Source organism: Teleopsis dalmanni, unplaced genomic scaffold (assembly GCF_002237135.1).
Source record: "Teleopsis dalmanni isolate 2A unplaced genomic scaffold, ASM223713v2 unscaffolded_contig_0826, whole genome shotgun sequence".
Lineage (NCBI taxonomy): Eukaryota > Metazoa > Arthropoda > Insecta > Diptera > Diopsidae > Teleopsis > Teleopsis dalmanni.
The window spans coordinates 1-11411 of NW_024032208.1; the positions used below are offsets into that span (position 1 = coordinate 1).

The window sequence follows — 11411 nt, forward strand, 5'->3', positions numbered from 1 at the left end:
CGGGAAATTCAGACTGCAGTTCGCCTTTTACTTCCTGGAGAATTGGCTAAGCACGCAGTTAGTGAAGGTACTAAAGCCGTCACTAAGTATACCAGTTCCAAGTAAATTTCTTTGTATTGAACAATCAACATTAACTCCAACGGTCCTTTTCAGGGCCACAAAAATATTTAATTAAAGTCGATAATTGATCTTAAAATTATTAGTATAGACTTCACAAATAAAGAACATTCCTAAAACGATTGAAATAGTAAACTGCATTGAGTACTTGTATCGGAACAAAAAATATCATCAAAACCAAAAAATTAGAGAACTTAGTTCACTCTGATTATAGCATAGTTATTAGGTTTCAATTAAAATACAGAGAGTCACAATTCTCAAAGAAAAATTAACAATATGGTATATTCAAAAAAAACCTTACCTAATAATTTATTTAGAAATAATGATGCCGAGGAATATGGTGTCATCACTGACCTATAACTATATATGTTAAACAAAATTGCAGTTTTTATCTATTGTCAGATAATAGAAATCGGATTTGGTTTCGTTATTATTAAGAATTGTTCTGACAGAGTTTATAATAGTTTAACAGAAGATCATCAAATTAGAACAGAGTATTTGTAAAATATTTGAGTTTTTAAATGTTTTGACAACTTTGACAAGACATCGTTAACAAATGAAAAGCTTTCCATTTCCAAATTTGATTCTAAATCGACAGGATTCGAAATATGAAAAATAAAGCCGTTTGAATTACTAACTTAAACCTCATCATCAAATTAGCACATTTACTCTTCTTCATGTATGCCTATAACTTTATATTATCCATGGTATTTGTGTTTTTTTTTTGGATGTAGCTCTTTAAACTATTAGATAGCTTCTCAAGTCAGTATATGCTGTTTCTGTTCTCACATTTACGTAATCTTTCAAAATTTTTTTTATTATAATCTATTTATCTATTAGATGAAATAAATTCAAAACTTTGTACTGTGTCCACTGGTCGATCTTAATCGAAAGCCACAGCGTGAAAAGTGAAACTTCATCTCTTTATAGTAATAAGAATTTAATACAAGTCCTTCAATTGTTATATTAAGTTAATAATTTGAACAAGCAACAAAGCAAAATAACTACTAAATTTCAATAACATCGGCGATCTTATGCCCAAACTCCACTTGGTCCCAAGTAATTACCCGTTATGATCTTATGGTTAATACTAGTAACCAGGTGTGAAATTTAAATACAGTGTTACAAACATATATAAATACTATAAACGAAAAGTTAAATTACAAAGAATTTCGATTGCTTTTATTCATTTCGTCTGAGTATTATCAATTTGAATATGACTATTAACTATCTCTTTTCTTTAATTAATTTTGGTCCTGAAAAGGACCGATTTTTAAAAATTTTTTTAAAAGTGCTTCTTAAGCACGTTCTCCACGAATACGTCTCGCCAATTGAATATCTTTTGGCATAATGGTTACGCGTTTAGCATGAATAGCGCATAAGTTAGTGTCTTCAAAAAGTCCCACCAAGTATGCTTCGCTAGCTTCTTGCAGAGCCATTACAGCAGAACTCTGGAAACGTAAATCAGTTTTGAAATCCTGTGCAATTTCACGGACTAAACGCTGGAATGGCAGTTTGCGAATTAAGAGCTCTGTACTCTTTTGGTAGCGACGAATTTCACGCAAAGCTACAGTTCCCGGACGATAACGATGTGGTTTTTTTACACCGCCAGTTGCGGGCGCACTTTTGCGTGCGGCCTTAGTAGCCAATTGTTTACGTGGTGCCTTACCACCAGTCGATTTACGAGCAGTTTGCTTTGTACGAGCCATAATTAAACAAATTGTTAAATAAAATTTAATTTAACGAAAAAATGTTGAGAGAGTAAATTTCAAAACAAACTCTTATGATCCATCTCAACTGTTCACATGTTCAAACAGTCATTGTCCTTCATATCCTTCATATCCTTTACATTGTTTATTTCTACCCTAAATTATTTGAGTGCCTTTGAGTAATTTGTTGTATTTAAGCATTTTCACTCAAACCTTTTTCTATTGTTCATTTTTTCTATAAATACTGTGCGTATCTAGTGTGGAATTTATTTACTGTTTAAGTCTGAATAGACAAGTATTATCTGTACTAAAATTATAAACTCAAAATGACTGGTCGTGGTAAAGGTGGTAAAGGTTTGGGAAAAGGTGGTGCTAAGCGTCATCGCAAAGTTCTTCGTGATAACATCCAAGGTATCACGAAACCAGCTATTAGACGTTTGGCCCGCCGTGGTGGAGTAAAGCGTATTTCTGGCTTGATTTACGAAGAAACTCGTGGTGTATTGAAGGTATTTCTGGAAAATGTGATCCGTGATGCAGTTACATATACAGAACATGCCAAAAGGAAGACTGTTACAGCTATGGATGTTGTATATGCTTTGAAAAGACAAGGTCGCACCCTCTACGGTTTCGGAGGTTAAGTTAATAACATTCAACTAACAATGCAATAACAATATATATTGCCCAATGGTCCTTTTCAGGACCCAAATATTTTTATTATTTGAGATAAATAATTCATTTGAACACATACTCGACAGTAATTTATAGAAATATTTGTATTGACTGAAAAGATTAAGATTTTAAAACAAAAATAAACTGAAGTTTAATTTAAGTAAGAGGCTTTGGAAATTTTTCTCACTTTGATTTTCAAAAAACATGTTTTAATGTAGAAATTCAAAATTGTTTTTTTTTTGACAAGCTGGTATTAGATATAGAAATGTCTGAGAATATTTCAAGATTTGATATTTCTCAATAAAGAAGAAGTAAATATAACAAAGATGTATGTAACATTTCGGTTCTTAGAAAAGTTTACAATGCATAGAGAACTTAATTGTTAGTTCCAATAATTATACAAATAATTGTTTAAGTTTTTTGTCTATACTATCATTCTCAATGTGATTTTACATGGCAACATGGCCTGAAACAATATTGAAAACCAATATCTCATAATGAAATTCCATTTATACTCGTAACACTTAGTATTTAAATGTGTACCTGAATTGAATAAAGCTATAAAAAAATATATATCAGTTTCCTTCAGTTTACCACACAGAAAATAAGTTCCAAAGAGAGAAAGATATTTTTTTAATAACACAGATGCTTTTAAAATTATATCTTTCGTTTGGTAGCAGTTAAAATTATGGCGGGAAAATTTCTACCTACTGGTATGTGAACTGAAATGTTTAGGGGTTGCATTATTATAGCATTCATTTTGTATTAAAAAAAAAGTAACTGACAAAATTGCCAGTACAGTTCACACGAAAACCAAGGACATTCAAGAACTATATTTACAATGCATACATATACTTCCAAGCCGAATGAGTGTAAGTATATGAGTGTGAGTGTGAGTAAAATTGAGTAAGAAACTATAAGCCGAAATGAAATGAAGATGGAACTTGAGTAATTTTGTTATCTGCATTTACGCGCCAAAATATATGAGATAAAATCCATGTTTGAGTAAAATTTAATAGAATTGCATACAACCTAAGACCACTGATGAAGAGTATTTGGTAATACTCGAAACAGCGTTGTATGGTCAGCCAAATTTCAATAAAAATTAATATAAAAATTTTGTGTTTGTCCTTTATTTCTTTCTTTGCTATTCGAAAAACGCTCTAAAAGAAATTTTTATATAAATAATAATTGTTTGAAATGAAGTATGTTTTCTTTAATTAAATAAATTGATCGTCCTGAAAAGGACGGTTGTTGTTCGAAAATTTCGAAAGAAATAGTGTTGTAAGATATAGTTTAAGCCTTCTTTTCTGTTTTCTTAGGCAAAAGTACAGCTTGGATGTTTGGTAATACACCACCTTGTGCGATTGTAACACCAGACAACAATTTGTTTAATTCTTCGTCATTACGGATGGCCAATTGTAAATGACGGGGTATGATTCTTGTCTTCTTATTATCGCGTGCTGCATTGCCAGCCAATTCAAGAACTTCAGCTGCCAAATATTCCATTACAGCAGCTAAGTAGACGGGAGCGCCGGCACCAACGCGTTCAGCATAGTTGCCTTTACGCAACAATCGATGAATACGACCAACTGGAAATTGTAATCCAGCACGATTTGAGCGAGACTTTGCCTTGCCCTTAACTTTACCTCCTTTACCACGACCAGACATATTTCAATAGTATTTGATTGTTAAGTTGATCTACGTGATCTAAGTTGAAAACAGGCAAACACCAAGAATTTATACCTTTTTCATCCCCTAATGTGAAGAGAGAATTTCTTGAAATTTCTGTTTTAAAAATACTTAAATTCTGAGCGAGGGTAGTTCAAATTTGAGAATTCGAAAAATTGAAAATTTGAAAATTTACATTTGAAATCATGCCACCAAAAACTAGCGGAAAAGCGGTCAAGAAGGACGGAAAGGCTCAGAAGAATATAACTAAGAACGATAAGAAGAAGAAGCGCAGGAGGAAGGAAAGTTATGCTATTTACATTTATAAAGTATTGAAGCAAGTTCATCCTGATACTGGTATTTCATCCAAGGCTATGAGCATCATGAACAGCTTTGTGAATGATATATTCGAACGCATTGCTGCTGAAGCTTCACGTTTGGCCCACTATAACAAACGATCCACAATTACTAGTCGGGAAATTCAGACTGCAGTTCGCCTTTTACTTCCTGGAGAATTGGCTAAGCACGCAGTTAGTGAAGGTACTAAAGCCGTCACTAAGTATACCAGTTCCAAGTAAATTTCTTTGTATTGAACAATCAACATTAACTCCAACGGTCCTTTTCAGGGCCACAAAAATATTTAATTAAAGTCGATAATTGATCTTAAAATTATTAGTATAGACTTCACAAATAAAGAACATTCCTAAAACGATTGAAATAGTAAACTGCATTGAGTACTTGTATCGCAACAAAAAATATCATCAAAACCAAAAAATTAGAGAACTTAGTTCACTCTGATTATAGCATAGTTATTAGGTTTCAATTAAAATACAGAGAGTCACAATTCTCAAATAAAAATTAACAATATGGTATATTCAAAAAAAACCTTACCTAATAAATTATTTAGAAATAATGATACCGAGGTATATGGTGTCATCACTGACCTATAACTATATATGTTAAACAAAATTGCAGTTTTTATCTATTGTCAGATAATAGAAGTCGGTTGGTTTCGTTATTATTAAGAATTGTTCTGACAGAGTTTATAATAGTTTAACAGAAGATCATCAAATTAGAACAGAGTATTTGTAAAATATTTGAGTTTTTAAATGTTTTGACAACTTTGACAAGACATCGTTAACAAATGAAAAGCTTTCCATTTCCAAATTTGATTCTAAATCGACAGGATTCGAAATATGAAAAATAAAGCCGTTTGAATTACTTACTTAAACCTCATCATCAAATTAGCACATTTACTCTTCTTCATGTATGCCTATAACTTTATATTATCCATGGTATTTGTGTTTTTTTTTTGGATGTAGCTCTTTAAACTATTAGATAGCTTCTCAAGTCAGTATATGCTGTTTCTGTTCTCACATTTACGTAATATTTCAAAATTTTTTTTATTATAATCTATTTATCTATTAGATGAAATAAATTCAAAACTTTGTACTGTGTCTACTGGTCGATCTTAATCGAAAGCCACAGCGTGAAAAGTGAAACTTCATCTCTTTATAGTACTAAGAATTTAATACAAGTCCTTCAATTGTTATATTAAGTTAATAATTTGAACAAGCAACAAAGCAAAATAACTACTAAATTTCAATAACATGGGCGATCTTATGCCCAAACTCCACTTGGTCCCAAGTAATTACCCGTTATGATCTTATGGTTAGTACTAGTAACCAGGTGTGAAATTTAAATACAGTGTTACAAACATATATAAATACTATAAACGAAAAGTTAAATTACAAAGAATTTCGATTGCTTTTATTCATTTCGTCTGAGTATTATCAATTTGAATATGACTATTAACTATCTCTTTTCTTTAATTAATTTTGGTCCTGAAAAGGACCGATTTTTAAAAATTTTTTTAAAAGTGCTTCTTAAGCACGTTCTCCACGAATACGTCTCGCCAATTGAATATCTTTTGGCATAATGGTTACGCGTTTAGCATGAATAGCGCATAAGTTAGTGTCTTCAAAAAGTCCCACCAAGTATGCTTCGCTAGCTTCTTGCAGAGCCATTACAGCAGAACTCTGGAAACGTAAATCAGTTTTGAAATCCTGTGCAATTTCACGGACTAAACGCTGGAATGGCAGTTTGCGAATTAAGAGCTCTGTACTCTTTTGGTAGCGACGAATTTCACGCAAAGCTACAGTTCCCGGACGATAACGATGTGGTTTTTTTACACCGCCAGTTGCGGGCGCACTTTTGCGTGCGGCCTTAGTAGCCAATTGTTTACGTGGTGCCTTACCACCAGTCGATTTACGAGCAGTTTGCTTTGTACGAGCCATAATTAAACAAATTGTTAAATAAAATTTAATTTAACGAAAAAATGTTGAGAGAGTAAATTTCAAAACAAACTCTTATGATCCATCTCAACTGTTCACATGTTCAAACAGTCATTGTCCTTCATATCCTTCATATCCTTCATATCCTTTACATTGTTTATTTCTACCCTAAATTATTTGAGTGCCTTTGAGTAATTTGTTGTATTTAAGCATTGTCACTCATATCTTTTGTATTGTTCATTTTTTCTATAAATACTGTGCGTATCTAGTGTGGAATTTATTTACTGTTTAAGTCTGAATAGACAAGTATTATCTGTACTAAAATTATAAACTCAAAATGACTGGTCGTGGTAAAGGTGGTAAAGGTTTGGGAAAAGGTGGTGCTAAGCGTCATCGCAAAGTTCTTCGTGATAACATCCAAGGTATCACGAAACCAGCTATTAGACGTTTGGCTCGCCGTGGTGGAGTTAAGCGTATTTCTGGTTTGATTTACGAAGAAACTCGTGGTGTATTGAAGGTATTTCTGGAAAATGTGATCCGTGATGCAGTTACATATACAGAACATGCCAAAAGGAAGACTGTTACAGCTATGGATGTTGTATATGCTTTGAAAAGACAAGGTCGCACCCTCTACGGTTTCGGAGGTTAAGTTAATAACATTCAACTAACAATGCAATAACAATATATATTGCCCAATGGTCCTTTTCAGGACCCAAATATTTTTATTATTTGAGATAAATAATTCATTTGAACACATACTCGACAGTAATTTATAGAAATATTTGTATTGACTGAAAAGATTAAGATTTTAAGACAAAAATAAACTGAAGTTTAATTTAAGTAAGAGGCTTTGGAAATTTTTCTTAGTTTGATTTTCAAAAAACATGTTTTAATGTAGGAATTCAAAATTGTTTTTTTTTTGACAAGCTGGTATTAGATATAGAAATGTCTGAGAATATTTCAAGATTTGATATTTCTCAATAAAGAAGAAGTAAATATAACAAAGATGTATGTAACATTTCGGTTCTTAGAAAAGTTTACAATGCATAGAGAACTTAATTGTTAGCTCCAATAATTATACAAATAATTGTTTAAGTTTTTTGTCTATACTATCATTCTCAATGTGATTTTACATGGCAAGATAGCCTGAAACAATATTGAAAACCGATATCTCATAATGAAATTCTATTTATACTCGTAACACTTAGTATTTAAATGTGTACCTGAATTGAATAAAGCTATAAAAAAATATATATCAGTTTCCTTCAGTTTCCTACCACACAGAAAATAAGTTCCAAAGAGAGAAAGATATTTTTTTAATAACACAGATGCTTTTAAAATTATATCTTTCGTTTGGTAGCAGATAAAATTATGGCGGGAAAATTTCTACCTACTGGTATGTGAACTGAAATGTTTAGGGGTTGCATTATTATAGCATTCATTTTGTATTAAAAAAAAAGTAACTGACAAAATTGCCAGTACAGTTCACACGAAAACCAAGGACATTCAAGAACTATATTTACAATGCATACATATACTTCCAAGCCGAATGAGTGTGAGTATATGAGTGTGAGTGTGAGTAAAATTGAGTAAGAAACTATAAGCCGAAATGAAATGAAGATGGAACTTGAGTAATTTTGTTATCTGCATTTACGCGCCAAAATATATGAGATAAAATTCATGTTTGAGTAAAATTTAATAGAATTGCATACAACCTAAGACCACTGATGAAGAGTATTTGGTAATACTCGAAACAGCGTTGTATGGTCAGCCAAATTTCAATAAAAATTAATATAAAAATTTTGTGTTTGTCCTTTATTTCTTTCTTTGCTATTCGAAAAACGCTCTAAAAGAAATTTTTATATAAATAATAATTGTTTGAAATGAAGTATGTTTTCTTTAATTAAATAAATTGATCGTCCTGAAAAGGACGGTTGTTGTTCGAAAATTTCGAAAGAAACAGTGTTGTAAGATATAGTTTAAGCCTTCTTTTCTGTTTTCTTAGGCAAAAGTACAGCTTGGATGTTTGGTAATACACCACCTTGTGCGATTGTAACACCAGACAACAATTTGTTTAATTCTTCGTCATTACGGATGGCCAATTGTAAATGACGGGGTATGATTCTTGTCTTCTTATTATCGCGTGCTGCATTGCCAGCCAATTCAAGAACTTCAGCTGCCAAATATTCCATTACAGCAGCTAAGTAGACGGGAGCGCCGGCACCAACGCGTTCAGCATAGTTGCCTTTACGCAACAATCGATGAATACGACCAACTGGAAATTGTAATCCAGCACGATTTGAGCGAGACTTTGCCTTGCCCTTAACTTTACCTCCTTTACCACGACCAGACATATTTCAATAGTATTTGATTGTTAAGTTGATCTACGTGATCTAAGTTGAAAACAGGCAAACACCAAGAATTTATACCTTTTTCATCCCCTAATGTGAAGAGAGAATTTCTTGAAATTTCTGTTTTAAAAATACTTAAATTCTGAGCGAGGGTAGTTCAAATTTGAGAATTCGAAAAATTGAAAATTTGAAAATTTACATTTGAAATCATGCCACCAAAAACTAGCGGAAAAGCGGTCAAGAAGGACGGAAAGGCTCAGAAGAATATAACTAAGAACGATAAGAAGAAGAAGCGCAGGAGGAAGGAAAGTTATGCTATTTACATTTATAAAGTATTGAAGCAAGTTCATCCTGATACTGGTATTTCATCCAAGGCTATGAGCATCATGAACAGCTTTGTGAATGATATATTCGAGCGCATTGCTGCTGAAGCTTCACGTTTGGCCCACTATAACAAACGATCCACAATTACTAGTCGGGAAATTCAGACTGCAGTTCGCCTTTTACTTCCTGGAGAATTGGCTAAGCACGCAGTTAGTGAAGGTACTAAAGCCGTCACTAAGTATACCAGTTCCAAGTAAATTTCTTTGTATTGAACAATCAACATTAACTCCAACGGTCCTTTTCAGGGCCACAAAAATATTTAATTAAAGTCGATAATTGATCTTAAAATTATTAGTATAGACTTCACAAATAAAGAACATTCCTAAAACGATTGAAATAGTAAACTGCATTGAGTACTTGTATCGGAACAAAAAATATCATCAAAACCAAAAAATTAGAGAACTTAGTTCACTCTGATTATAGCATAGTTATTAGGTTTCAATTAAAATACAGAGAGTCACAATTCTCAAAGAAAAATTAACAATATGGTATATTCAAAAAAAACCTTACCTAATAATTTATTTAGAAATAATGATGCCGAGGTATATGGTGTCATCACTGACCTATAACTATATATGTTAAACAAAATTGCAGTTTTTATCTATTGTCAGATAATAGAAATCGGATTTGGTTTCGTTATTATTAAGAATTGTTCTGACAGAGTTTATAATAGTTTAACAGAAGATCATCAAATTAGAACAGAGTATTTGTAAAATATTTGAGTTTTTAAATGTTTTGACAACTTTGACAAGACATCGTTAACAAATGAAAAGCTTTCCATTTCCAAATTTGATTCTAAATCGACAGGATTCGAAATATGAAAAATAAAGCCGTTTGAATTACTTACTTAAACCTCATCATCAAATTAGCACATTTACTCTTCTTCATGTATGCCTATAACTTTATATTATCCATGGTATTTGTGTTTTTTTTTTGGATGTAGCTCTTTAAACTATTAGATAGCTTCTCAAGTCAGTATATGCTGTTTCTGTTCTCACATTTACGTAATATTTCAAAATTTTTTTTATTATAATCTATTTATCTATTAGATGAAATAAATTCAAAACTTTGTACTGTGTCTACTGGTCGATCTTAATCGAAAGCCACAGCGTGAAAAGTGAAACTTCATCTCTTTATAGTACTAAGAATTTAATACAAGTCCTTCAATTGTTATATTAAGTTAATAATTTGAACAAGCAACAAAGCAAAATAACTACTAAATTTCAATAACATGGGCGATCTTATGCCCAAACTCCACTTGGTCCCAAGTAATTACCCGTTATGATCTTATGGTTAGTACTAGTAACCAGGTGTGAAATTTAAATACAGTGTTACAAACATATATAAATACTATAAACGAAAAGTTAAATTACAAAGAATTTCGATTGCTTTTATTCATTTCGTCTGAGTATTATCAATTTGAATATGACTATTAACTATCTCTTTTCTTTAATTAATTTTGGTCCTGAAAAGGACCGATTTTTAAAAATTTTTTTAAAAGTGCTTCTTAAGCACGTTCTCCACGAATACGTCTCGCCAATTGAATATCTTTTGGCATAATGGTTACGCGTTTAGCATGAATAGCGCATAAGTTAGTGTCTTCAAAAAGTCCCACCAAGTATGCTTCGCTAGCTTCTTGCAGAGCCATTACAGCAGAACTCTGGAAACGTAAATCAGTTTTGAAATCCTGTGCAATTTCACGGACTAAACGCTGGAATGGCAGTTTGCGAATTAAGAGCTCTGTACTCTTTTGGTAGCGACGAATTTCACGCAAAGCTACAGTTCCCGGACGATAACGATGTGGTTTTTTTACACCGCCAGTTGCGGGCGCACTTTTGCGTGCGGCCTTAGTAGCCAATTGTTTACGTGGTGCCTTACCACCAGTCGATTTACGAGCAGTTTGCTTTGTACGAGCCATAATTAAACAAATTGTTAAATAAAATTTAATTTAACGAAAAAATGTTGAGAGAGTAAATTTCAAAACAAACTCTTATGATCCATCTCAACTGTTCACATGTTCAAACAGTCATTGTCCTTCATATCCTTCATATCCTTTACATTGTTTATTTCTACCCTAAATTATTTGAGTGCCTTTGAGTAATTTGTTGTATTTAAGCATTGTCACTCATATCTTTTGTATTGTTCATTTTTTCTATAAATACTGTGCGTATCTAGTGTGGAATTTATTTACTGTTTAAGTCTGAATAGACAAGTAT

General features: G+C 32.2%; 8 protein-coding genes across 8 annotated transcripts; 4 read left to right on the top strand and 4 right to left on the bottom strand.

The window, feature by feature from the left end:
- Window positions 1–1415: 1415 nt before the first annotated feature.
- LOC119663725 lies at window positions 1416–6463 on the bottom strand. Its single transcript, XM_038073330.1, has 4 exons — window positions 6065–6463; window positions 4242–4305; window positions 3798–4147; window positions 1416–1832 (listed from the first exon to the last, which is right to left on the bottom strand). Exons 1-4 carry the CDS (start codon window positions 6461–6463, stop codon window positions 1416–1418), a joined length of 1230 nt encoding a protein of 409 aa, XP_037929258.1.
- LOC119663730 (histone H4) lies at window positions 2140–2477 on the top strand. The gene has a single exon (XM_038073334.1). It carries the CDS (start codon window positions 2153–2155, stop codon window positions 2462–2464), a length of 312 nt encoding a protein of 103 aa, XP_037929262.1. The 5' UTR covers window positions 2140–2152; the 3' UTR covers window positions 2465–2477.
- LOC119663726 (histone H2A) lies at window positions 3725–4214 on the bottom strand. The gene has a single exon (XM_038073331.1). It carries the CDS (start codon window positions 4164–4166, stop codon window positions 3792–3794), a length of 375 nt encoding a protein of 124 aa, XP_037929259.1. The 5' UTR covers window positions 4167–4214; the 3' UTR covers window positions 3725–3791.
- On the top strand, window positions 4367–4779 carry LOC119663728 (histone H2B-like). Its single transcript, XM_038073333.1, has one exon. The coding sequence runs from the start codon at window positions 4373–4375 to the stop codon at window positions 4742–4744; it is 372 nt and encodes a 123-aa protein (XP_037929261.1). The 5' UTR covers window positions 4367–4372; the 3' UTR covers window positions 4745–4779.
- A 321-nt stretch (window positions 6464–6784) lies between the features above and the next one.
- On the top strand, window positions 6785–7122 carry LOC119663731 (histone H4). The gene has a single exon (XM_038073335.1). The coding sequence runs from the start codon at window positions 6798–6800 to the stop codon at window positions 7107–7109; it is 312 nt and encodes a 103-aa protein (XP_037929263.1). The 5' UTR covers window positions 6785–6797; the 3' UTR covers window positions 7110–7122.
- A 1283-nt stretch (window positions 7123–8405) lies between these two features.
- LOC119663727 (histone H2A) lies at window positions 8406–8862 on the bottom strand. Its single transcript, XM_038073332.1, has one exon. The coding sequence runs from the start codon at window positions 8812–8814 to the stop codon at window positions 8440–8442; it is 375 nt and encodes a 124-aa protein (XP_037929260.1). The 5' UTR covers window positions 8815–8862; the 3' UTR covers window positions 8406–8439.
- Window positions 8863–9014: 152 nt separating this feature from the next.
- LOC119663733 (histone H2B-like) lies at window positions 9015–9427 on the top strand. Its single transcript, XM_038073337.1, has one exon. The coding sequence runs from the start codon at window positions 9021–9023 to the stop codon at window positions 9390–9392; it is 372 nt and encodes a 123-aa protein (XP_037929265.1). The 5' UTR covers window positions 9015–9020; the 3' UTR covers window positions 9393–9427.
- Window positions 9428–10702: 1275 nt separating this feature from the next.
- Window positions 10703–11119, bottom strand: LOC119663732 (histone H3). Its single transcript, XM_038073336.1, has one exon. The coding sequence runs from the start codon at window positions 11111–11113 to the stop codon at window positions 10703–10705; it is 411 nt and encodes a 136-aa protein (XP_037929264.1). The 5' UTR covers window positions 11114–11119.
- Window positions 11120–11411: the final 292 nt, after the last annotated feature.